This window comes from Accipiter gentilis, chromosome 19 (assembly GCF_929443795.1).
Source record: "Accipiter gentilis chromosome 19, bAccGen1.1, whole genome shotgun sequence".
Taxonomy (NCBI): Eukaryota; Metazoa; Chordata; class Aves; order Accipitriformes; family Accipitridae; genus Astur; species Astur gentilis.
This window is the reverse complement of record NC_064898.1, coordinates 13,707,352-13,732,098: the sequence shown is the minus strand read 5'-3', so window position 1 is coordinate 13,732,098 and position 24,747 is coordinate 13,707,352. Positions and strand designations below refer to the sequence as shown.

Genomic DNA, 24,747 nt, shown 5'->3' with positions numbered 1-24,747 from the left:
CCAGTAACAAGCCCATTAACTTTCTGCCTAAACTGATTTTTGACCCAAAATCAGTTTCAAAAGTCACCTTAGAAACACAGTGAAAATCAAGAACTGAGCTCCAAAGTGATTTATTATGACTGCACTTTTAAATGTGATTTTAGGTCTGTCAGTGTTGTCTTTGATTTTAGAAATATTGTCTTCATGTTACGTCTTTTAGAAACAAGTGGACATAATTTTGGACTCATTCTTTTATTTCTATAATATTATCTACTGGTATCTGGACTTGTGGTGTCTGAAATGACCTTGACTATGAAACATTGTCCCTTTATATTGGTGATGACTAGAGGCATGGGATCATTGGTGGCAATAGAGCAATGGCTTTTCCTTTTAATACATGTGAATGGATAACTTTTGAAAGACTGTATACAGTTCAGATATATTTCAAGTTCTTTGATATCACTTTTTTCAGGCACATTGACCTCTGTCTTTGTACCTACTTTGTTCTGATGGTTATTCATGAGAATCTTGAGCAGCTGATGGCTGACACAGAAAATTTCACTCAACAGGAGTAAATTTCAAAAAGGTTGAGAAGACAGAAAGTACAGTTTGTACTGCAAGGTTGTTGATTAGTGTTCATTCTTATTTCCAAGCATAAAAGAAGGAAGAGCAAATGGCAATTTATAGAAGAGAGCTGATAAAACTGAATTCTAGATAACCACTTTCAAACAAAATAAAAAAAGGTCTAAGCTTTTTTTTTTTTTTTTTTTTTTTAATACCATGTAGTTCATTTCATTGGTATAGTATATGCAAATCCCTCCCTACATGATGATGCTGAATTTGGCAGAAGCTCCATTAGGACATCTTAGAATTAGGAAAAAAAAATGCAATCTCTTTGAGAAAAATGTATTAAAAAGTTATTCTAAATATATTCTAAGACAACTATATTGTAGTGTATTTTATCAAACACAATTATCAAATTCTAATTGAATTCTAGGGAAAAACTGCTGTGAATCATGCTTAATTTTTTACTTATAGTTTTTTCTAAATGTTATCATCAGCTTTGGACACTGCATATAATATAGGAATTTGTGTTTACAAATTAATGTCTTTTTGAAAATGCTTTGTTCCTCAAAAATTTTTCCTTTTTTCCCCAGAATGTATTTTTCTGCTACCACTAGGGGTTGCTCAGCTTCTTCCCTCTGATAAATAGTTTCAAATTGTAAATATTTATACTTCAAACATTCGGACTTTCTTTCTTGAAATTGCATGCTTTGGACTGATTAGAAAAATAGTCAAGAAAGCTATCACGATTGTTCTAAGGCCTGAGTTTTGGAAGTTTAATACTTGGATTGTGCTGGTGTGCATGTGCATTGTGACTTCCTGTGATGTGAAATAGTATTTATAATACTTTTACTAATAAAATTTGTAATTTATAATTATTTATAATACTCTTACTGACATGAATAGGCTTCAGTAGTCTTGTTACTCTCTGTCGTCCAAAGTAATTTCAACAGTGCTTCCCTTTCTGAAACTAATGTCAAAGTATTTCACTGTGCACATGCTTTGCAGCCTAACCAACCATTGAGATCCTTTGACCTCTCTTTGTTTCTGTTTTTACAGGCCCAGCAGGATTATAAAGATTCCTAAAATTCTTTTCTTTCCTACAGGGCAATAAAGTTCTATGTAGACCCATACCAGTAGATTTGGTGTGTTCCCTGCTTTCCATCCCTAAAAATTTGTGTAGTTTCAGCACTAAGCCAAGGTTTTTAGTGACCCTTCTACCATTCTTTCTACCAATTAAGCAAATTATTTGGCTTAAAATATTGAGAGCAGTAAATTTTATTTTGTGCAACAGTTATGTCTGAGCCAGCACATCAAATTATTATTTGTTATATGTCCATAAGTATGTTCTTTTTTTAAGAAATTAATATTGTTAACTTCATTTGCAATCAAAGGTTTTGTTGCACAGTCCCTTCCTGGTTTTGTTGCAGGCATAAATAAAATCTTTAAGGTGGACCTGGTAGCATGATCTTTAGCTAAGGCAGCATGTAACTTTTCACCAAAAGATGTTACTCCCAAGTGCTTACAATTTTTGCAAATGTTAACTGGTTTTATTGAAATTTTCCATTTCTGGCACCTACCTTGAACTGAATAATTTAGAAAATTTCCATTAAAATGGCTCAACTGTGACAAGGAATAGTGTTATTCAGATATCTTTTTTTTTTCATCAAGTCTTTAATTTAGTGGCCATAAAAAATTGTTTAGATCAGTACAATATTTTTATGCTCTTCCAGAAAAAATACATTATCCTTGAATTAAACTGTTTGATTGACATAATATTTTACCTCTATTGTTTCACTTTTTAAACAAGATAATTGGAAGTAAGAGCTAATTCACAGACAAAACAGGTATAGATTACAACATGGAGATTGTATTTTCCTCTTCCCTTCTTTATATGACCATAATTAGGTTATTCAAGTAGTATCTGTGAAATTCAAATTTAAACCCCTTTCTGATTGATTTGAAGCAGGATTTTTACCTTGGCTCTCCTTTTTCCCAAGCATATTGTGCAGCCATTGAAGTACTCAGTATCAGTCTTTCTATGGATACTGTTCCCCTTGAAATAAAATACTTCAATATTTATTGAAATAGGGACTGGAATACAGGTATAATTTCTCAGAAATTGGAACTGAAACCATGAGGTCAGAGGGTTATTCCTATATTATCTCTAATACAATAAAATTTTGTATCCTGTTATACTGTGTGTTCTTGTATGTTACATATAGAATTAAATAAAACTCTGAGAAATAATGGAAGAATGTTTTCCAAGTGATGTTCCACTGAATGAAAGCAACAGATGTTGCAAACACACTGGCATGGACATGGCCTTACTTAAATGAATGAGTTGAGCTGTATGAATGTTAGCTGTTTGCGTTACTATGCTTTTAAGGTTGGACTGTGTCTATGAAATGGAGATGTTTCAGGTAACTGATGGAAAAACTGAATTCATTTTCAAGTGCATTTGTAGTATGAGTGGAATGAGTTAAACAAGGGTTCCTTCTGCAAGGTGTATTGTATCAGTCTAACTCTTCAGAGGCATAGACAAGAACAGCATGGAAAAAAGGAGTGCCTGTGTACAGAGTCTCTCCCAAGTGTCAAGAACTTGTAGAATGCTCAGGGCTAGTTAGTGGGAAAACAGACTCTTAAGGGGAAGGTTAGGATAAAATGGCACTGGAACTGAAGTCAGACTTGATTTTGAAGAGACCATTCAAAATTTGGAATAGGTTTCTATGGTCCCCTTAAATCTAGAAACATTGGCCATTTTTTACATGTAACTGTGAATGTTAACAAATTTTATGTTGATCACTTAAATTATATGACAAACTTGAGTGATTTCCCTACTCATTTTCCTTTTGGCAAGATCAGAGGTGTTCAGGTTTTATTGGCCTGCAGCCAATATTGCAACATACCACTATCTTCCATGTTATTTCACTAATCCAAAATTCACATTTGCTATAAAGGTAAATTGTAATGTATCTCCAGCCTAAATTATTTTACCCAAATAGTCAAACTTGTTTTGATTGTGTATTCCTCGAGAGTATTTTTTTTACATAAAATAGTGGTTTATTCCACGCCTGTGTTGTATAAAATGACATTACGATCTTCATCTCTAACAATCTGGATGTTCAGTCATTTGAAGAGTGTCTTGCCTCAATTCAAAGCCCTGCTTGAACAGGCGATAATGTAGGATTGAAGCTGAAACAGCATTTTCAAGCATTTTCAGGACAAAAGAGTTTGTTTCACAGGTAGATTAATATATGAATAAGACTTTGGTTGTGGATAAGTTAGGGGTTTTATACATACAGCATAGCTCACAAACCACAGAACCAGAGAAATTGAGAATTGTCTTCTAATACATACCTGCTCCTCATTTACAAGCATATACTTTTTTAATAAGAACCGCCATACATATTAGCATGACTCCATTTTTGGTTTTACATTCATATACATATATCCAAATATATATATGTATCTATGAAATATTTATATATAGCTTTGCAGTAAATTATTTCCACCATACTTCACAGCTATTTTTGAAGTGATTTGTTCTACTGTAACAGAGTAAAATGTTCATAAATGTAGCTAAAGGGAGGAACAGAGGAAAAAAATAGCAGTATCTGATCTTTAGTTTACTGCGGTTATGGTAATAATAATATGTTTGCTTGCAGGAAGGGAGTGGAAGATAAAAACTTTGTGCATACTGGTCTGCCAGGATGCTATATTATATTATGATAACTTGGTATTATCAGAGATAGTATATATTAATGTCTCAAGGGGACGTTGGGAAATCTATTGCTTTCTCATCAAGATTAAAGTATTACTGTCCAGAGTAATTCTACCCCTTTGAAGGTGGCAGAGCTGTGTTGGGGCTTTTTTTAAAGAGATAAACCTTTTGTGAAGTGGAAAGCAAAACAGAATTTAACTACTTTTTTCTTCCAGTATTCTGCTTCTGTCCTAGTAGGCTCATGATGGCGTGGGTACACAGAAACCTAATCAGTTCTTTCAACTTTTTTTTAAATGTTAATTATTATAAACCTGCAGCAGCAATTCTGTGATATTTAGTAGTTTGAGCTTTGCTGTGCAGTTTATGCCCAATACTGGCATATCTCCATAAGGAAGTATGGCTCACCAACTGGGAAATAAAGCATTAAACCAAACACCCAGAATTCAGAGGACAGGAATAAGCAGAGAATAACCGGGACCCTGGAGACTGAACGATCTTGTAACAAACAACTTTAAGAATTATGCTGTTTCAGACAGTGGCAAGAAAAAAAAAAAAAAATCAGTGTTTAAATTCAGTAGGCTGTTTAGAGGGAGGTAGATGCTGAAATCTTGTACATGCTCTTAAAAATCATATCGGTAAAGTCCTTAAGAGGAGTGTGTGTCTTGAAAAATATCTGATTGAAAAAATCGCATTTATAAAACAGGTAATGTAACAGTTGCTAAATATTTTTTTTCAAGATAAGTAATTATATTAATGAAGCATGCAGTGAAAGTTGGCAATTACATGAAACTGTCTCATTACAGAAACTTATTTCTAGAGAGGTATAAATATATAATACTAGAAAACACTCTTAGATATATGGTTTAACTTTCAGGTTGCCCTGTGTAGAGTCAGGCTTTGGACTTGATGATCCTTGTTGGGTCCCTTCCAACTCAGGATATTCGATGATTCTAAAAGTATTTCTCTATCTGACCTTTAGGATTTCCTAATATAAATCCACCTTCTACCTTGGTTGCTGCTGTGCAGTGCACAAGATAGAGTGGAAACATGTTAAAAACTGTTCCATCTTTGCGATATATATTCATTGCTGAAAGAAAAAGTAATGCTTTTTATAGACTGCAAAGATGTATACTAATTTTTTTAGCAAGTCAGAGAGATCTGGGAGGATAGTCCCTCAGCTGAACTAGGAATTATTTTTAAAATTATATTCACACACTGTATGGTTCTTGGTCTTTTAGGAGGTGTGTACTGGTCAAATAGTATTAATAATTTTTTTTGATGCTATAGCTCCAGTTCATTCAAATATGTCAGCCCTAATGCTTTACCTTAGTTGCGTATTTGTGAATAAGAATAAACCAGGAAGACAGATTCTGAGTTTTCTAGAAGACAAATAAATACTTTCCTCTATCAGTTATTCTTCTTTTCGTTCCCCATAAATCAGACTTTGTTGGAAAGCTTTTCTGAAAAGGATAATTTTAGGGCTTTGAGTTTCATCATTAAGACCTTAACCATCAGTGAGAGAGAGGATTATTTCTTTGCTTTAAAAAGGAAAAAAATCTCTGAGAATTGTTTCCCTTTCATTTCTGTCTCTAAAGTATTGTCGAGAAATAGCTTCACCTACAAAATATTTTATAAAACCTAATTTCTCCTACAACCCTCAAATTCCACAGAAGTGAAAATGGATAAGTTTTAGCAGATCTCCATTCTCCTTTCTTGGGGATTTGTCAAAATGACATTGAATATAACATAGATTGTAAATAACTATGAATTTGCTCATTCAGTTATAATGCTCATTGCATTTTATATATAACATTAAAATTATTATTAGTTAAGCAGTTAGGAACTTCTGGAATTTATATTGCATATTGCACACCAAATTTCTCTCCATGTCTATTTGCCTTATGATGGTTTTCAATTATGCAGTCCCATGCTATTTTTACATGACCCCATCTCTTACATTTGCAGAGTAGATGGTGCCTCGTCAAATTTATTAATGGGTTAGAAACAAAAAAGGGACTAATACACTGTGGTGCTCAGTGCCTCAACATTTAATCATTTAATAATTTTAATAGTATTTAAAAACTAGCATTATGAATTCCACTTCTGGAGCTGAATGACTAGGTTAGTCTGTGAGAGTTACGCACCTGGAACAGGGATCCTGAGAAGCAGCGCTCTGAGTATTGAGATGCTAAATTGATTAATAGGAAGCAACAGAGAGAAATGTTGAGCTGAAAACCTGTTTCCTACACAGTTATGTACATTTACCTCAGGACTTCATTAAAACTGGAAGTCAGAACTTGAAACCCTGACATTCAATGTTCAGGTCACTTTTCTGTAAAAATCCTTCATTACCGTACAGCTTACTGAAGTGCCTGAGTGCCTATGAAATTGGAAATGTGCGTTCTTTTTATCCCCAGAAGTTTGAACCTGTATTTCTAGCATCCTGTGATGATGTTCCAAACAGGCAAATCAGGTCCTTTTGAATACTCACGCTCATAGATAGCTAGTTTCTGTATCGTAGATAGCTTGGGGGGGAATTAGGCACCTAGGAGTTAGCCTAGGAAAGCCATGGTGTTGATAGGAAGCTTTTCTCCGGTCAGCCTACACCTCCATAGCTTCTTTAGTGGGTTTGGCACAGTATAATGGATCTCTTGTGTAACATAAGCACCAAAATCCTTTGCTTTCTTGGGTCTGCCCAAATCTTCTGTGAAATCAGTATTGTGTAGTACCATGTACATTATGTTTTCCAAACTTGCATAGAAAAGAGATTATTAATTTTCTAATGGATTTTCCCATTCTGTAGTTGATAAAAGCAGTAAAGGTGTTTAGGTACCTCACTGGCTTTGAGAGGTAGCTTTGTACCTGTATGACCCATTGGTGTCTTTTACTTCACAATCAATGTGAAATATAACATCGTATATACCCACATATAACACACAAAGAACTCCTGAAAATAAACCAGTCAAAATTATCAAAAAGAGCAAGTAGTGTGAGAGGTGAGGGGCCTGGGTTTTCAGAGTACATAGCATTTTTCCAACATCTATGTTCAGAAGAGTGTTCCTGTTCACCTCTTGGAATTGTGAACAGTCAGCACTTCTTTTGCAGAAAATGTCAAATATACATGTAGCAGCTCTTTAGTGTAATAGTGTTCTGACAGAGTCCTTTGGCAGAAAATTTACTTGTCAGGTTCTCTGAAACTTTTACTTGTTGCAATGTTGTTCTTTCATTGGCCTCATGAAAGATTTCTTAGGCTCATGTTTTCTCTTTGTTTTAGTGCTTCACTGAAATGAAATTGCTTGACACAGCTGTTCTAAGTCTTAAGACATCCCAGTGACCTCTTTAATTCCTTGGAAGTGTTCCCTTTCCTAGCATACCAAGTATGTGGACAGGCTGGGTTTAGATTTCATGCATTAGGACATAAGATAATGCATGCAACAGGTAATACAATAAATTGTATTATATAACAGAAACAATATGCAAATCCAGAAAATAAAAAGATAGTACACTCTATGAACATTTTTGTTTCCTTATCATCCAATAATATTCTCACAGATTAAATCAAATTAAATCTTTGGGATTTCCAGGTTTATTTCCCTGTAGCTATTGGCCACTAAAAAAGAATAATTATTGAATGCTTTTTCAGGTCTGCAGAAGTAGTTCTAGCTATGCATTTTTGCAAGAAAACGTGACATTCATTTTCATTACAGAGTAGGCTAGAAAGGGAAATAAAATATGTAAATATTTTAATGAGAATGATAAGCATCTTTAATGTGTGAAATGATGAAATTGTATGATGCAATAAAATAAATGTAAATTAACTAACTTTACATGAACTAAATAAAAGTAAGCATGTGTTTCAATGAGGAATCCTTCTTTATTCTTTAGTTCCTAACTTATTTCTGGAGGTTGCCTCAACTGAGATTTTGTGTTCCTGTGAGGTTTTGTTTTACAAGGAGAGTAAAATTATATATAATGCAGGATCAAGTCTATTTTCAACCTCTGTAGCACAACTGGGTAGAAATTTTTTTAATCTTGATTTTTAAAAGTTGCAACTTTTCTTGCATGCTCCAGATTTACCATTTTAAGCTAACCTGCTATCGGAACAGGTTTTTTAAAATCAATCCTTACAAACTGTTTCCTCTGTTTAACTTAGTGATTTGAGAGACACATGTTTAGCTGTACAGGTGCAGTTTCCAAATTCGACAAGAAGTAAGCCTGACACCTATAATTTCTTTTTACTCCTTTCTTCCCATCTGAAAATTTCAAAGTTAGTTCTTAAATTTGGTCTGGTACAGAAAACTCTGAGCATATGCCTTTTCCTTGTTTGGTGAAGTTCAAGCAGAGGTTAACAATATAATTTAGCCAAACGTAAAGGTTAATAAATAACTAACAAAGTGTTATTTATTCTTTTCTCTTAGAAAGACACTGGTTTGCATGACTTTAGTTTGAAAATGTTCCCTAAAGGGATCTTTCCCTACACTTGGTTCTTTGTTCTTCTATTTAGTTTCTTTATCTCAGATCATAACTATAATGGAAGACTGCACCAACCTCTGAACATTTTGTGCAAGATAAGATTTAATTCCATCATAAAATGTCTTTCAGGACTCGCTAAGCTTTTTATTCTGCAATTTAAAATATTCATACAGCTATAAACTATGCAATATTATGGTATAACAATTTTATTAGAACACAAAAAGGTTTACTACAAAAACATGTTTTTATTTACTAATGAATTTTATGCACTGTAGTTGCCAGGGGATATATAATCACTTACCTAGGTTAAAAGATTTTGCTACTTGAAACATTTTCCATTTAAAGTCACTAATGAAAAAAAAAATCTTCATTGCATAAGGTTGCATATCTAATGCAGCTTCTCTTAGTTTTTCAGGCCAATTTTTTCCAACGCATGGTTTAGAATCACTTAGCTGCTGAGTTGTGTGGAAGTGAACTTTCACAAGTTCACTTGTGGAAGTGAACATCCACTTCCACAAGAGAGAGTGTATGAGATGATTGTGAAAATAGTTGATATGCTTGTTTTCCTTTATATTTATGTGTATTTTGAAATCTTGTACTTAAATAAGTACGTATTTTCAACCACATCAGGCATCTCAGTGTTTGGATGGAGAAGTAACAGTGAAGAAAATACCTGGATAGTGCATACATGAAGTTGTCCCAGTGGTGATTTGGATGGTGCTAGTTGCTATTCATCACTACATTAAAGTTTGATGAAGAAGTTGGGGGAGTAGATGGGACTCCCATATGCCCTTAGACCTGATCTTTCCTCATATCAGATGGTATTTTCTTATTTCTGAAAGATGAGAAGAAGGGGTTTCACTGCAGGGAGGTGTTAATCACTGTAATTATGACAGCTGAGAGATGTTTTCTGTGTTTGCCATGACAAGGCTTAAATCCTCATCACTTGTGGCACTTTGTATGAAAATAAGTATATTCAATCTAGTATTGTGGAAAAAAATCCAGTTTGCGGCAGATCCACTATCAAATCTGCATTTTCATGGATTCTTTTTCATTCTGTAAACTCCCTTACATGTTAGAGTATGAAAACTATCCTGCGTCATAGGGCAATCCAGAAAGAGTAGTGTTGTTTAGACAAATCTTGTTCCTTTTTTGATATTGTAGAATTTATATAAAACTTAGGATTAAATTTGTTGAATTATGCAGCTCTTTCAGCTGAATTTCATATCCAAACTACATCATTTTCCTTTGCAATTGAACACAGGTAAATTTTGACTTGGTGGAAACACTCATGGTGCTATGACCCCAAGTCATAAAAACACCAGTCTCAGTGTTGATTGTATTTTAGCCTAAGCTCTCATTAATGAAAAATTAGTATTAAAAAAAGCATTTCTGAGAAATGTAAGAGTCTGGTTTTATGCCTGTATTTCAGAATTTTCACCAAGATGTCAAGAAAACAGATGATTCAGAAAGCCTGTCAAGCCTTGACAGTCTTGAGGCTGGAGAACAAAATGGAAATTACACAACACTGAGTGAATCATCTTTGACTACACAGTGTGACTGTGCCCTGTACAATCCAGAAAAATCACAGACTAGGAATAATGGTTTGCTTTATACAGCTCAAAGTACTTCTTCTAAAAATATGCATCTAAATAATTGTCTGAGAAATGTAGATTTGCAATACTACCACAACTTACCTACTCATGATATTTTAGCTAAAAATAATGTTCTAACTTCTGCTGAACATGTAAATAGTTCAGAAGAGGAATCATCTGCTTCTCGCAGATCTGAAAAAAACCCTGCAGAGTTCTCTACCTCTGGTAAGCAAGAAAGCTCTCTAAGCAATGCATTCAGTTTTCTGCAAAATATAAAAGAAGAAAGAAGCAAGCCATCTTCTGGAAGGGCTAGCACAGTAGCCACTGATCATCCTGTTCTCAATCCTAGCAAAGCCTGGGCCAGCCCTGGTTCTATTCCAGGAGAAAGAGTTCAGGATCTGACGCAAGATCAAAGTTTTAAAATGACCCCACAAGAAAGAACTATATCTATGCAAACCTCCAGTCAACCTATTGCAACATCTGTAATCTTATTTCCTAATCAGGGATGTTCCACTGGCATTCCTAGCACAGCTGATACATTACCAACGGACAAAAACATCATTACAGAGTTTTTAAAAAATACCTCAGGAAAAATGACTGAAACAAAGGAAGGAATTATTAAATGTATTGATGACATTAAACCAGGTACATCTTTATTTCAGGGCATACCAAATGCCTCAGTTCTGTGTGATGTTAAGAAACAGAATAATGAAGAGGAAGAAAAGGGAAATATGGTTGAAACTATGTCACTGGTGTCTGATACAGAGTTCAATTCTGGCACTCCTGCACAGCACAAAACCCTGACAAACAATATTATTGAAAGAAAAAGAGCAAAGTTATTCAGAAGTATCTTAAAGAAGGATTCTAAATATGTACCCAGTCATTTCAAAGCTGTGGTTATGAACCACGGGATCAGTTTTGGAAGTAGACCCATGTCTTCTATCAGAGACAGTTTAGAACTGGCAAAAATAAAAAAGAAAAGTGCAGAAAATGAAAAATACAATAGAAAGCTAAGATGGTGTGATCAAATTAACCAGATAATAATAGAAAATAATGAAAAATACTATGAAAAAAACACCAGTGAAATATCTTCTGCACAGCTGCAATATGTTCAAACTACAAATATTGCTCCAAAGACTAATTTAAGTATTGTTGCTCAACCTTCAAACCCCATGTTCATAAAAAATGATCAGGAAAACTCTCATATATCAAAACCAAATGTTAATACTGAAGAATCAAATAAAGAATGCACGCCTCTGAACATATTTATGTCTACTGGATCCTTTCCTGCTGAAAAAGCTTGGTTGTTATCAAAAGAGGAAGAAAGTAAACCCCCAGTATGTGGTAATAATTCTAAAGTTAATGAAGGTAATCAACTCAAAAATAAGGCAAAAATAACTGGAAGAACAACATCTGTAAGAGCCCAGTCAAGTTTTATGCCCAAGAAGAGAACAGGCACTATAACCCAACCACAGTCAGCTGCTGAAGCCAACAAAACTCGAAAAGCTCCAGGGAAATTGCTAGCACCTCACCCACCATCCGCACCTCTGCCGGGAAACAGAAGTGGCAAAAACGCAGCCAGCCCTGGGTATCAGCCACTGCCGCCTTCAGCCCTTCAAGCTACTGCTACAATCAGGAATGATTTAAATGAAAGGCATGTTGTGTTAGCAGATGGAGTTTTAAATAGAAATGGTACAGAAAACAGTGAGAGTATTACTTGTCGTTCTGACTTGGCCACTGCGATATCTACACCTGGCTGCAGCACGGCCAAATTCAAACCTTGGGCAAAAAATACTTGTTCTGTAAATAGCATTCAGACAAGTGCCTGTCAAAAACATCCAGCAACCTGCACTGAAAGAAGACCTGTTAATGCAGAAAATGGATTACATCTCCATCATATCCCAGCAGCTGGAAAAACAAGTACCTCCTGGCAAGGAGCGCATACTGCCCCAGCTCCAGAAGACCTTGCTACGGGTAAGAGTCACGTTGCTGGGTTTGGGGTGGGGGGATGTTCAGACGAAAGTCTTTTTCAATTACATCACAAATCTGTTTTCAGATAAAACATCCAGCCTTTCATCCATTCACACAATACTGCCAGTTTTAAGAAGTTTTCACCATTTGTCATTGTCATTTCTATTCCAGTGGTGCCCAGGGGCCTCTCAAATGTCAATCCCCATTTTTAATAGCTCTCTACAATATTAAATGAAAAGGAAGTATTTTCCCTGAGATTATATTCCTGACTAATGAGCAGATGTGACAGGTGGTCTAAATAATGATATAGGAGGAAGTGGCTAAGTTTATGTGAACAAGTTTTACAAGGTAACTGGGAGTCATAGCTAGTTGTCCAACAGTCACTGCCACCTGAGAGTGAAAGAAATGTGGATCTACCATGTTTTTAAAATGCTGACCCTGTAAGTGCCTAAAATTATTAAGTTTTATTCCCAGTAATACAATTAATGCTCAAAAAAATTAAATGTAAGTTAAAAATAAAGAGCTGCTACCAGGCAAATTTTGCTGTGCTGCAAAGTATGTCTGATTTATAAAGAATTTTAAGAAATTTGAGGACCAATCCTGCCTTTTACTAAAAATTAACCTTGGGAACAATATGATGCAGAGATTGATTGGTAACTTAGAGGAAAGATGCATAAGAAATTTTGGGAGAATAAACTTTAATCTCATGGGTTTTACATTTCAAAATAGGTTCCATGCTTTTTAATTTAATGCCTTGTTTCTCCCCTGCAGCCTAGCTATATTCTGTGCCTTGGGCATTGATGGCACCCTTGTGCTTGTAATTTGTATTTTGTATGCTGGTTTGCTTCCCGTTGAGGGTTGCGGCTGGAGGCAGAGCTCCAAGCTGTAGACCCTGCTTCAGGTACAAGCAACACTCCAAACTGCTTCACGTACTGGCATCACCCCAAGGATTGGCCATGCAGCTCAAAGATACTTTCTACCACAACAAGTAATTCCTATAACTTAAAAACCCCTAAATTTCTAGTTTTATCTACAGTAATGCATAGTTTTAACTATGGAGTGATTCAGAAGAGCTCTGTTGTGTAAGAGCAGAGGTAGGTGAATATTCTTGGCCTAAAGCAGGGGTGGGAAATGAGAAATGTTATCTGCTTCTCCACTCCAGTTCAAAGTCAAACAGATGAGCTTAAGATATGTGTGACTTAAATTAACCCATTTAATTTTACATTGGAAATGAATGAAGTCTTGCATTACCGTATCTTGCCTCCAGCAGAGATGCTTGCCTCTTGATGTCCTTATTTGCACATCAGATCAATGAATCGGGAAATTTAGCGGGTAAAAGTGGCGTGCACTACTAATACTGTCTTCACTGCAATTTTAAATGCTACATCCCAGGTGTCACATAGATCCAGCTCTTTTAGAGGAAGAGCTGAGTAACCTCTTTTTAAAATTTGGGTAGGTGGCCCTCTCTTAGTATCTGCTTAGATCTTGTGTTTTGAAACTCTTTATTTTAAATACTCTAGATAATGCTTAATGAGTTGCAATTATTGGTTCTATTGCCTGCAAATGCACATAGATCACCATAGTCTTTGTCCTGAAGTGCTTGCTATGAGAGACTGAATACTGCATTGTTCTTGAGTAAAATATCTGCTGTGGCACTATTACAAAGTTCAGCGAGGTCTGGGAGGACACTGTAGAAAATGTGATCTGTTGCAATGCTTGGCCAAATGTACAGAAAGAATAAGTGAGAACAAGATGAATAAATAATGTCATTGTCCATGAGGATCTTCCTTTAGTTGGGCTTCCAGGCTTCAAGTGGTGTATCTTCTGGCTGACACATAATAGAAGATTAGAAGTCCTTTGGTGTTCAGTCAGTAAAATGCTTTAAAAATGTGTTTAACATTTAGCCTGTGACAAATACGGGACTAATTCACATCCTTATATTTAAACAGGGGTAGACCGCTCAGTTATCTCATGCCTTTAAAGATACTATTGCTTATTATATTTTTGTCTTACATTTCTCAAAGGAGTCTTTTCGTTGGCATAGATCTAGCATGTCTTGCAAACTAATTAAGTGTTGATGCATATCAATAGGGCAACTTTGGATTTTATTTTTCAGAAAAACATTATGTGATTACTAATATAACAAAGGGTTTCTTGTTTGCTTCTTTTTAAACTTTACCTCGTATTGAATATAACATGATCACATTTCCTTTTCTTTTCAGGTGCTATTCAGCACCATGTGTCACATTATAATAATTCACATAAAACTAAATGGCAACCTTTTAAAGCTAATGTGTCCCATGTTACCATTGATGGCAGCAGCCAGATGACTAGTTTCAAATCTGCTTCTAGGATCAATGAATTGTCTTCTTTTCCTGCAAATGGTAAGAATTCTGCTTTGTTAAATATCACTGTAATAACAACTAAAGAAATAAAATTCTGTTAAAATCACTAAAAGACCTCTTGGTCCAATCATGAATGGGTAATTTTTCTTCTTAAGTATAAATCAAGTAACTGCATTTACAAATCAAGTAACTGCATTTACAAATGAGAATATAATATCTCCTTGGATATGTAGATTCCTGACTTGCACATGAAAATGCTGACTTGCATCTCAAGTTTGTATGCATGAAAGTTTAATTAAGAACTTAATTTTCATTTTGAAACTTGATGCTTTAATTTTGAAAATGTATTATTACACCAGACAAAACCGAAATAAATTTGAGGTACAGTGTCTATGTTAGGCCTCTCTAGTTGAGGGAAAATAGTATATACAAGTACTGTCATTAAAATTAGTATACAGATATATAAATTAGTAAGATTAACTAGAAAATCCCAAGCTGTAGAACTAAGGTTTTAAACAATGATTCACATCACACCTGTGAGGCCACACCTGGATGACTGTGTTCGGTTCTGGGCTCCTCAGTACAAGAGAGACATGGACAGAGTGGAGAGAGCCCAGTGAAGTGCGAGGAAGATGATGATGGGACTGGAGCATCTCTCCTATGAGGAAAGGCTGAGAGAGCTGGGACTGTTCAGCCTGGGGAAGAGAAGGCCATGGGGGATCTTAGCACTGTCTATAAATACCTGTAAGGAAGGTGCAAAGAGGACGGAGCCAGGCTCTTTTGTGCCCGTCGCCTCTGGTCCTTTCTGTAGGCAGAAACTGACACACAGGAGGTTCCCTCTGAACTTTAGAAACACTGGATTTTTATTGTGAGGGTGATGGAGCACTGGCATAAGCTGCCCAGAGACGTTGTGGAGTCTCCATCCTTAGTGATACTCAAAAGCCACCTGGACATGGTCCTGGGCAACCAGGTCTAGGTGGCCCTGCTTGAGCAGAGCAGTGGGACCAGATGACCTCCAGAGGTCCCTTCCCCCCTCTACTATTCTGTGATTCTGTGAATCAAATAAACTGTGTGAACTATTACATGTTTTCTGCACGGTGCTGTGTAATCTTAACAAATATTGAATCCATTAAGATATAAGATACAGTGTCTTAGCAACAGGCATTTACTATGTCGGACAATTAGACTTCAGGATTATTCTCCAAATGCTTCTTATTTTCTAAAACATTACTCTCTGTATCTCATAGTCCTATGCTAACATGAAATTAAATATGCCTTAGAAATCCCTGTTTCTCTCTTTTCACTATAAGAAAATACATTTAGCGAGATCAGATGTAAACATACACAAGGTAAACATCTAAATTTGGACAGAGACATTTACTCACCATTATTAGTTTTACTACTACTATCTTTATCATGTTTTTACACATTTTTGGTTTATTTTTGTATGCATGTCATTTAAGGTGTTGTTCCTGTTACAAGACAAAAACAGCTCTTTGACAACCATGAGAATAAATACAGAGGTTTTTCAGAACACAGAAGACAAAGCATAGCCTCTAAAAGATGGAAGCCTACTCATCATGCACAGGTAAATATTAAATACTATAAAAAATAAAAATCTTATTTATCTTCAGAATGGAAAGAGTTTCAGGAATATCAAAGATTTGTTCAGTGTCACACAATTTTGAATTGGTGTGCTTAGTCAGCTTGCTGTCACTACTAATGAAAAGAATAAACCAAACTAGAATACATCACTGTATTAGTATACACTAATATTTTTGTACTTGAAAATATTTAGTAATATGAAATAATAAACAAAAAATGTTCACAAGTAGTATAGTTGCCCTAAATTACACTTAAAATATTCTTATAATATTTTTTATAGAATTCGTTATGTACTGTCCAGCTGAGTCCTGTTCAATCTGCATTTGATCCAGTACAAAATATGAATAACACCTATAAGTCTGATGAAGGTACAGTAACACATCTCACTTCAATTCTCTGTTATACATAGTGACCTAATATATCCACTGTGTAACATCACTTGTGTCTTTTGGCATTGGTGATTCTAAGTAAGAAGGGGTAGTTTGTTGTCTAGACCTAATTTTTTTCACAGAAATGTAAGATATAGCATCATGTGTCATGATATTGATGGTTTCATAAATGCATTACAACATATACTCAACTTTCATTCCATTCCTGTTTGTATTTAACTGTATGACAGCTGTATGCATCATACGTAACTGTAGGATATGGACAGGTATTGCTTGCTATCATTACATATTTCCAGAGTCAGTAGAACTTGCTCTGGTGCCAACTGCAAGATGCATTAGTGATCTCAATTATGTCATTTTCTAACATATCATGCTTCCTGACTTTGCCACCTTTTTGATCTTTTAATGTGTATTTTGTGTTTCACAGACCTATAGTCATGAAATCAAGCAGTATATTTAAATGTCATGAGCTCTTCTCATTTGAAGTTACCCCTGTAATCTCTTTAGTTTCAGAAAGCACTGTTCAGTTTCTTACGGCAGAAAAACTAGCAAGTACACCTGTTGCAGAGGATGAAATCCTGGCAGCTATGGAAAATGTGCAACCAGCTAGACAGCCCTTACTGCTTCACAGGGCTCCACATCCAGGCATGAGTACACTTTCAGTAGAAGAACAGAAGATTTTCCAGTCTCTTGATCGTCTCAATCAAAGGCTACAAAGTAAGTTTGATAATAAAAAGGATCCTATATCAAGTGATTAAATAACTTTATATTTTGTTGTCATGGATTAATTTTAAATAAATTAATAAATTTAAATTTTAAAAAAACATGAATCCTGTGATAGAAATATTTTAATTCTATATTATTATTATTATTATTATTCTTTACTAAATGTAGCAAACAGTAGATCAAAATCATGAAACCTTTCTTAAAGTCAATGAAATTATTTTAAAATAATGGTGACTTTGCCTTGGTCAAAAAAATCATTCAAAATGTGACTAGAGTACACCTTCAGAACCTGGCTCAGCCCAACAGTAGCTGTTGTTTCTAACAGATATTTGTCAAAATTGTTCTTTAAAGATTTATCAGATGTATCAGCCTCACTCGGGAATCTGTTCCAATGCTTATCCACCTTAATTTTTTTGCAATTATTTTTGCAAATATTTACCCTTTATATTATATATCCTATGTTTTTGCAAATGTAACCCTTTATAATGAATGGCTTTTCATTTTCTTTCTTCTAGTCTTTTAGAATGTTCCTCTTCTCCATGAATTCTTAAAGATCACAAATACAGAGTTCTGAGAGTGCTGCAGCCAAATCTGAATTTTTTAGTGAATATCACTTGCGTAACTATTTTACAAACGTCAAACTTACTTAAGTGTTCTCTAACCTGTTCTTTCTCTATGCCAGGCTGATTTCTTACCTGCTTCATAGTGGTGCTTTTTACATGAGCTCTCCAATCACAGTTTCCATTTTGCTGAAGAATGTGGGGAAATATCTGTACTTGTTCTTGATAATTTTTTCTCTCCAGTGATTAGTTAGCTAACACTTTCATTTGTCATCCTATTTTAACTAATGTACTCATAGAACAAACATACTTCTTGGGTCTCTTGCTACTATATCTAATGGTTAGTATTTGCTTTGACCTACATGATCATACAGGTCTTTCATAAAAATTCTCATTAGTTTGACATAGTTTCTGTATTTTGTGTGCTCCATCCTGTATTTGAAATCAGTGGGGACCTTGTGACTTAGTCCACATGGTCTCTTCACTGGATTGCTTGGCTTTCCATATCATTGGAATAAATTCTGGTTGCCATTTTTTGCTGTTTATGGAACTGCCAACTGGATTTTTATGTTTGCCTTAGACTTTTTTCATATGAAATTTTACATGGCAATTATTTGAGTTTATAAGAGTCTGCTTTCTTGAAGTCCATTGATTTTATTTTACTATTCCACTACTTTTCCTTCTGGACTGCACAATGTCATGGTCAGGTTACCCAAGTTTATCCCCTTATTAACTGGAATCAGACTAAACCAGGGCTTATTAAGCTTCTGCACACTATCCATACATTTCTACATTAAAGGGCGGATTGCTTGACTTTGAGGAAAAAGGCTTCAGTTTCCTGTAAACTGCAACAGCAGAATAAAAGATCTTTGCAAATGCTTAGAAACTTTCTGCAGCAGTAGCTTCCGATTCCTGCTCCCGTCAAACAGTGGTTCAGAATTTCATTATATCGTACCTCATGGTTATTGCTTCCAGGCAAACAGAAGTGAAGAATTCTATCTTTTGTCAGAGAGGAGTTTTAGTATGATGTTAAGTAAGTACATATGAAAAGAGAAATACAAGAAAATATAAAATAAATTGCTGTATAAATAACAGAGAAATGACAAAGAAATAGAGGCAAAGATAAATGCAGCAAAAGAACTGGGAGCAAGAAAGCTGAAGTTTGCAAAGTGTAAAAAGGAAAACTATGGAAACTATAAGAAAAGTACATAAGAAATATGAAAGAAACAATGAAAGAATCATAGGAGTTAACTGATTGAAAATGAAGTAACTGTGAAAATTAATGAAATACATATATATATATATGCATCTTAGAAATTTAATTAGCTTGCCTAATTATTTGGGAATTACTTGGTAAAAAGCAGGGAAATTTTACAGGTGGACTTATAGGACATGTAAGTACATGTAAGTATGCACCTGTAAGTAAGTAAATAAAGTGTTGTAAGTACTTACATGTCATGTAAGTATGTTGCTTTTTTAAACCGTGACCTTTTTGAACCCCTTTTTTTGGCTTTGTTTTCACATTTTACCAAATTAAGCGACTAAAACTGTGTACCTTCATAGTGGTCTTTTTAATGAATAACAGTTAGTCACTAACCAACCTAAGTCTGAAATTTTTGTTGCCAGCTTAGTGTAGCTGGCATTCTTTTCTCCAGCTTTAGATTTCTTTATTGACATTAAATTTTTTTTCAGATAATAAATTGCAAATTTTAAAAATACAGATACGGCATATACTTCAGCAGCTGCTAGTAGGGAAGAAAAGAACAGCGCTATTAAACTACCTTTCCACAATGGCTGGGAAGTTGTGTGTTGAATATTTGACTGTGAATCGTATTTCTATTGTAGCATTTGGTTTCTATAATATTTAGGATATACTTTTATGCTATTTTCAGATGTTCAAGAAGCCATCACCAGAAACCCATCTGCTGCAAGTGTTTTGCAGATAACCATGCCTTTAGTAAGTATTTAATTTAAATATGTTCAGATTGAATTCCTAAAAACTGACCTTATGGCTTATTGTATAGTAAAAACATAATTGAAAATATTGACATCAATCTCTTCAACTGGCTTGCCATATTTTCAGTTTTCTATTTATGTGAAAAAAAATACATATGAACTTTATAGTACTGTAAACAGGCTTTAACAGTTTATACCAGGCTGCCTCATCCTCTGGCTTCATTTTCCTTTTGGAATCTGAAGACGCTTGCAAAGTCCAGGAAGTTCTAAGAACTTTTAAAGAATAGTAATTTAGGAGGGTCCATAACATAGAGAGGAAAGAGGGAATGATACATGGTAGTGCATAAAATAATTGGTAATACAATGAATTCTTACCTTGACCTGCAGATATGCCATGTTCTATAAGTGATAGGTATTACCTTGGTTCAATAAGTGTATTTTATTTCATAGATTCTAGATCTTGTCAGTTTCAAACAAAATAATCATGATACCTGGAATATAAAGAACTGAATAGGCAGATGAGTGTCCGAAGTACAAAATTTACATTTCAAATGTTCAGTTTATAACGCAGAAGTAGTATTTATAATTCTGTATTATCAGTCTCCTCCTTTACTATATATTTGTACTGAGGAAAAAATATAGACAGATGGCTGTATACTTCACATACTTTACTTTATTCAGAAGGCTTTTCCCACTTACTGAGTTTGAGACTGAGAAACCCCAGAAAGTATCCAGGCTCCTAAATTCAAAATTATTGCCTGGTTTTGAAGTCGGACTATGAAAATAACGCAGAGCACATCATTACCTCTCTTCTTGTGAATCTTAGTACTAGGTGTGACTTCAACCTCACCTTCCTTTCTTCTGCCCCCTTACAAATTTAATTCTTTATGGCTAAACAACTTGTAAATTTTGTAATTTTCAGCAATTAGTGTAGCATAGCTACCTTTATTGGATCTAACTGTGTTTTACTAAAGCATTTTTGAGCTTGTATGTTCTCTGAGGCAGTCTTCATAGCCTGTCCTACTTAAAAAAAAAAAAAAAGAATCTGTTTCCCCCACCAGTGCATTTTCCTGGCTTTCAGTAGTCAGACTTCTTGGCTGGCTGGTCTGTGACAAAGCTTTCTCCCACTAATTCCTCATCTACAAGATTTTTATTTCATAAATAAGATATAAACACTAGATGTTACTCAGGCTGTCCAGTCTCTGGAACTGTAAGTTCTCTGATGCACATTTAAGACCCTTCTTTCCCTGCGAATATATACTTAAGCATTTCAACAGGTGTCCAGCTGTAGACACACATTCAGATCTCAGACAGTGGCTTGGAATTCTTCCTGATGATAAGAGTGAACAAGTGTCATACAAGTTCCCAGCTGCAGAAAAAGTATCAATGACTGAGATTTCATCAAACCTTCTGCTATGAGAAGTAATGGGATTTAAGATTTTTACTTCACCAAGAGAACAACCAGCTTCAGCTCTCCTAGTTTCAGAGCAGCCAAATAAAGTATGGATATTCACTCAGTAATTCATGTGAATGACATTGCACCCTGTAATAGCAACCTCTAAATCCAGATGAAGTTGCACAGTTGCTTATATAATGGAAAACAGATCACATGATATCATCAGATGATGTTTCTTGACTGTTATATTATACATAATGACATTTCTGTTTATATACCTGTATATCTCATTATTCTCCATTTTATTATAGAGTATTCAGCAATGTATATCCTCCCCTTTGGTGAGCACTACAGTAGCCTCACAGCAGTACAAGAATGCCTCAGCTAGCAATCGACTGCAATTTTACAGGAGATACTGACATCATCTGCTCCAGAATATTGCAGCTCTATGTACTTTATATGTAATATGTATACTATTTAACACTATAAAATTGGCAACAAAATACAGACGAAAGCAGTAACTCAAATAATGAATGTCAATTGACTGGTAAGCATTTTGGGGATGATTATGTCTATTTTATTACGCACTTTATTGTAAAATTAAAAGAATGAAAATACATCGCATTTTTAGTGTTTGTATTGTTGGTGTATATTTCCTGTACCCATAATTAAAGTGAGAGTAAAACAAATATTTTGCTACTTAGATTATGTGTAAACTACTTTCCCAACTTCTTGATTTTTTTAAGATTCACTGATAGATTCTATTACACTTGTAAAATATATATTGTAAAAGTTATTTGATATCAGTAAATAATACATGGACTTACACCTTTTATCTTTATATTGGTGGCTGTATTGCAAATTATTGCAGACTGTGTGTTACCCTTATTCAGTAGCTACATCTGATGGCTCTAAAACTGACTGTGCTCCCAACATCATACTTCTCCTAGCTTATGCTCCTGCAGGTCTTGCTGAATTTGTTAGAGATTCCTGTTCTCCAGATTTTCCCAACAACATTTATCAACACTTGCACTTAAAGAGGAATTCTTCCTCACCTCCTCATGTAAAGAACCCCAGGCTGAAACTGTCAGAAAATTAGAAAGAAAGGTGCTTTGGAAGGAAACATACAACTAATGGTATGTAGATGCCCTTTCACTGAAGCACATAGGTAAACCTCTCTACATCAATGTCAGCTTTAGGCTAAACCAGCTATTCTAGAAACACAAAACCATAAGTACCCAGCTAGCTTATTAGCAAATGTTGGGTTTTGGTTTTCCTGATTGACTTTACCTGTGTAATCACTATTACAAAATATCTACATGAAAGGAAGCAAAGTGGGGACAACAGGCCTGGAGATGAGACTCCATTCCTGTCTTTAAGACACCCAGGTGGAGCCAAATATTAGTATTTTCTGCATAAGGGCGTATATAGTCTAAGAACATGTCTGAGTGTCTTTCTGCAGAGCTAGATGCACTTGCAGATGTCTTTGCAAGTAGTTATGTTTGAGAGACAGATTGGTTTTGGCAGTCTTGGATTGGCAGATTAAACATTGATGCCTCAATTTTAGATGCGTCTGTAGCATGACAATTAACTTGTCAACAGATTTGACGTGTTTGGTGATAAACCTTTGCATTGTTATATCAGTTCTAGATTAAAGGCCTTTAGTTAGTTAACTAGCATGATACCTCAATCTGTGACATTAGTTAATTGCTAAGGAGTGGTAACTTTTTAACTTCCTCTCTTTGCTCTTCCTCTGCTGTTTCAGTACATAGTAGATAAATATTGAAACAAGCTGTAGAAGGTACATACAATGCATGGAATTTGTCAACAATTCTAGGCTTGTAGTTAGCTGCTAGAAGCAATAAAAGCAATTTACTAAATCTCTGGATTTTTAAGTCCCTATTTGATGCCTGATTTTCCATTCGTACCTATATAGTAAGAATTGTGGGGCTTGTCGGGGGACTTAAGCACTACCGTATTTCCACCAGAGAGGTGCCTGAACCCCACACACTGTTATTGCTCGTCTTTGTTAAAGTGTATGGGAGCTTAGGAGAGTTGTATTTCAGGAGTGGACTCAGTGCTGTACCGGAGCAACCATAGGAACATGCACCCGGAGGGACACTGGCGCTTATCCAAATGGAATGCATCTTCCCAAAAGAAGCAATGAAATAGTTATTTGGCAAAAGTATTTTTGAAGCTTTGTTATTCCCCATCATACCAAGATCGTCATACCATTATCTTTAATAAGTGCTGCCATTGCTTAGGAGGGAACCAGCCTGTAAAAAAGAAGATAAGAGGAAAATGCGCCCATCATAACAATGGACAATTTATCAGGGGATTAGACCTACCTGCTGGTGCGTGGTGTCCCAAGACTAAGGCGAGCTATATATGTAGCAAATAGTTAACAGCTGAAATTTTACAAAGGAGGTTTAGGGAAAGATTGATTTTTTCAAAACAATGTTTTCAAGAATGGAATAATGCTACCTTTCTCCTCTAGCTAGGCATTGCAACATCTTTGGAGGAAAAATCTGGTAGGCTTAAAGGGTCTGACTTCAGTCCGGAGCCTGTTAAGATAAACTGTAAATGTCAAAATTGCAGAATCTTGGTGTCTTATGGTTGCTGTTGCTGTCTGCCCTGACACTGCTGCCAGAAAAGGGAAGCTATAGCTGCAGTCTACGTGCCTAAAGGATTCTGATGTTTGTCTACTTATTGGGTCTTTGGTGCTCTAATACATGTCAAATTCCCAGCAAGAGACATGCATGTATCCTCAGAGCAAATGAACAAAGGCCTTCTGAGTTGGAACTCAAAATTGGTTTGCACTGAAAATACTGAGTCCTTACATCTCTGTTTGTATGCAGTACACTGAGACATTCCAGCACGGCGAGGATTTAATATTTAAATAGTGAGGGAAAGTTTCCCCACAGAGATTAAGAAAGCAAATAATCCAAATACCAGAGGCCATGGATCAAAACCAACCCTGCTAGTCAGCAAGCCAGAGCACCAGCTTAACCAGGTTTCTTCTCCTGTTAATCGGTTTAGGTGGCAAAAGCAAAGCCCATGAGTCAGCTTCCTCAATTAAATGGAGAGATTTTTTTCAAAAACAAGTGCCTGCATTTATGTTTCTAGGAAAATATTTTCAAGTGAGTTATTTGATTCAGGGTGACAAGCTTCACTTCAAAGATAATAACCTTGTTTCCTAGATCACTTTGGCTCTTTTGACAGTTTTGTTTAGGTGTCTAAACAGTGTGACTCTCGGGCATCAGGAATGTGCATTATGAGAGTGGACCAAGAGGCAGCTGCTGGATTCTGAGTACTTGTGAAGATCCAACAAGGTCTTTTCTTCCCATCAGTTGATGGTTATTCTTCAGACTGATGTTTCTAGGCTTTTCTATTCATCACATAGAAATTAAAAAAAAAACCAAAAAACAAAAAACAAAAAAACCCCTTAATTTTATTTTTCAAGT

General features: G+C 35.3%; 1 protein-coding gene across 1 annotated transcript in view; it reads left to right on the top strand.

Annotated features, from left to right (window-relative positions):
- Positions 1-21,702, top strand: part of CEP126 (centrosomal protein 126) — a 41,223-nt gene extending 19,521 nt beyond the window's left edge. Inside the window, exons 6-12 of the mRNA XM_049823248.1 lie at positions 10,173-12,309; positions 14,529-14,690; positions 16,115-16,239; positions 16,537-16,624; positions 17,153-17,362; positions 19,824-19,888; positions 21,595-21,702. Of these exons, the coding sequence (XP_049679205.1) occupies positions 10,173-12,309; positions 14,529-14,690; positions 16,115-16,239; positions 16,537-16,624; positions 17,153-17,362; positions 19,824-19,888; positions 21,595-21,702 (2,895 nt within the window). The remainder of the gene's footprint in view (positions 1-10,172; positions 12,310-14,528; positions 14,691-16,114; positions 16,240-16,536; positions 16,625-17,152; positions 17,363-19,823; positions 19,889-21,594) is intronic.
- Positions 21,703-24,747: the final 3,045 nt, after the last annotated feature.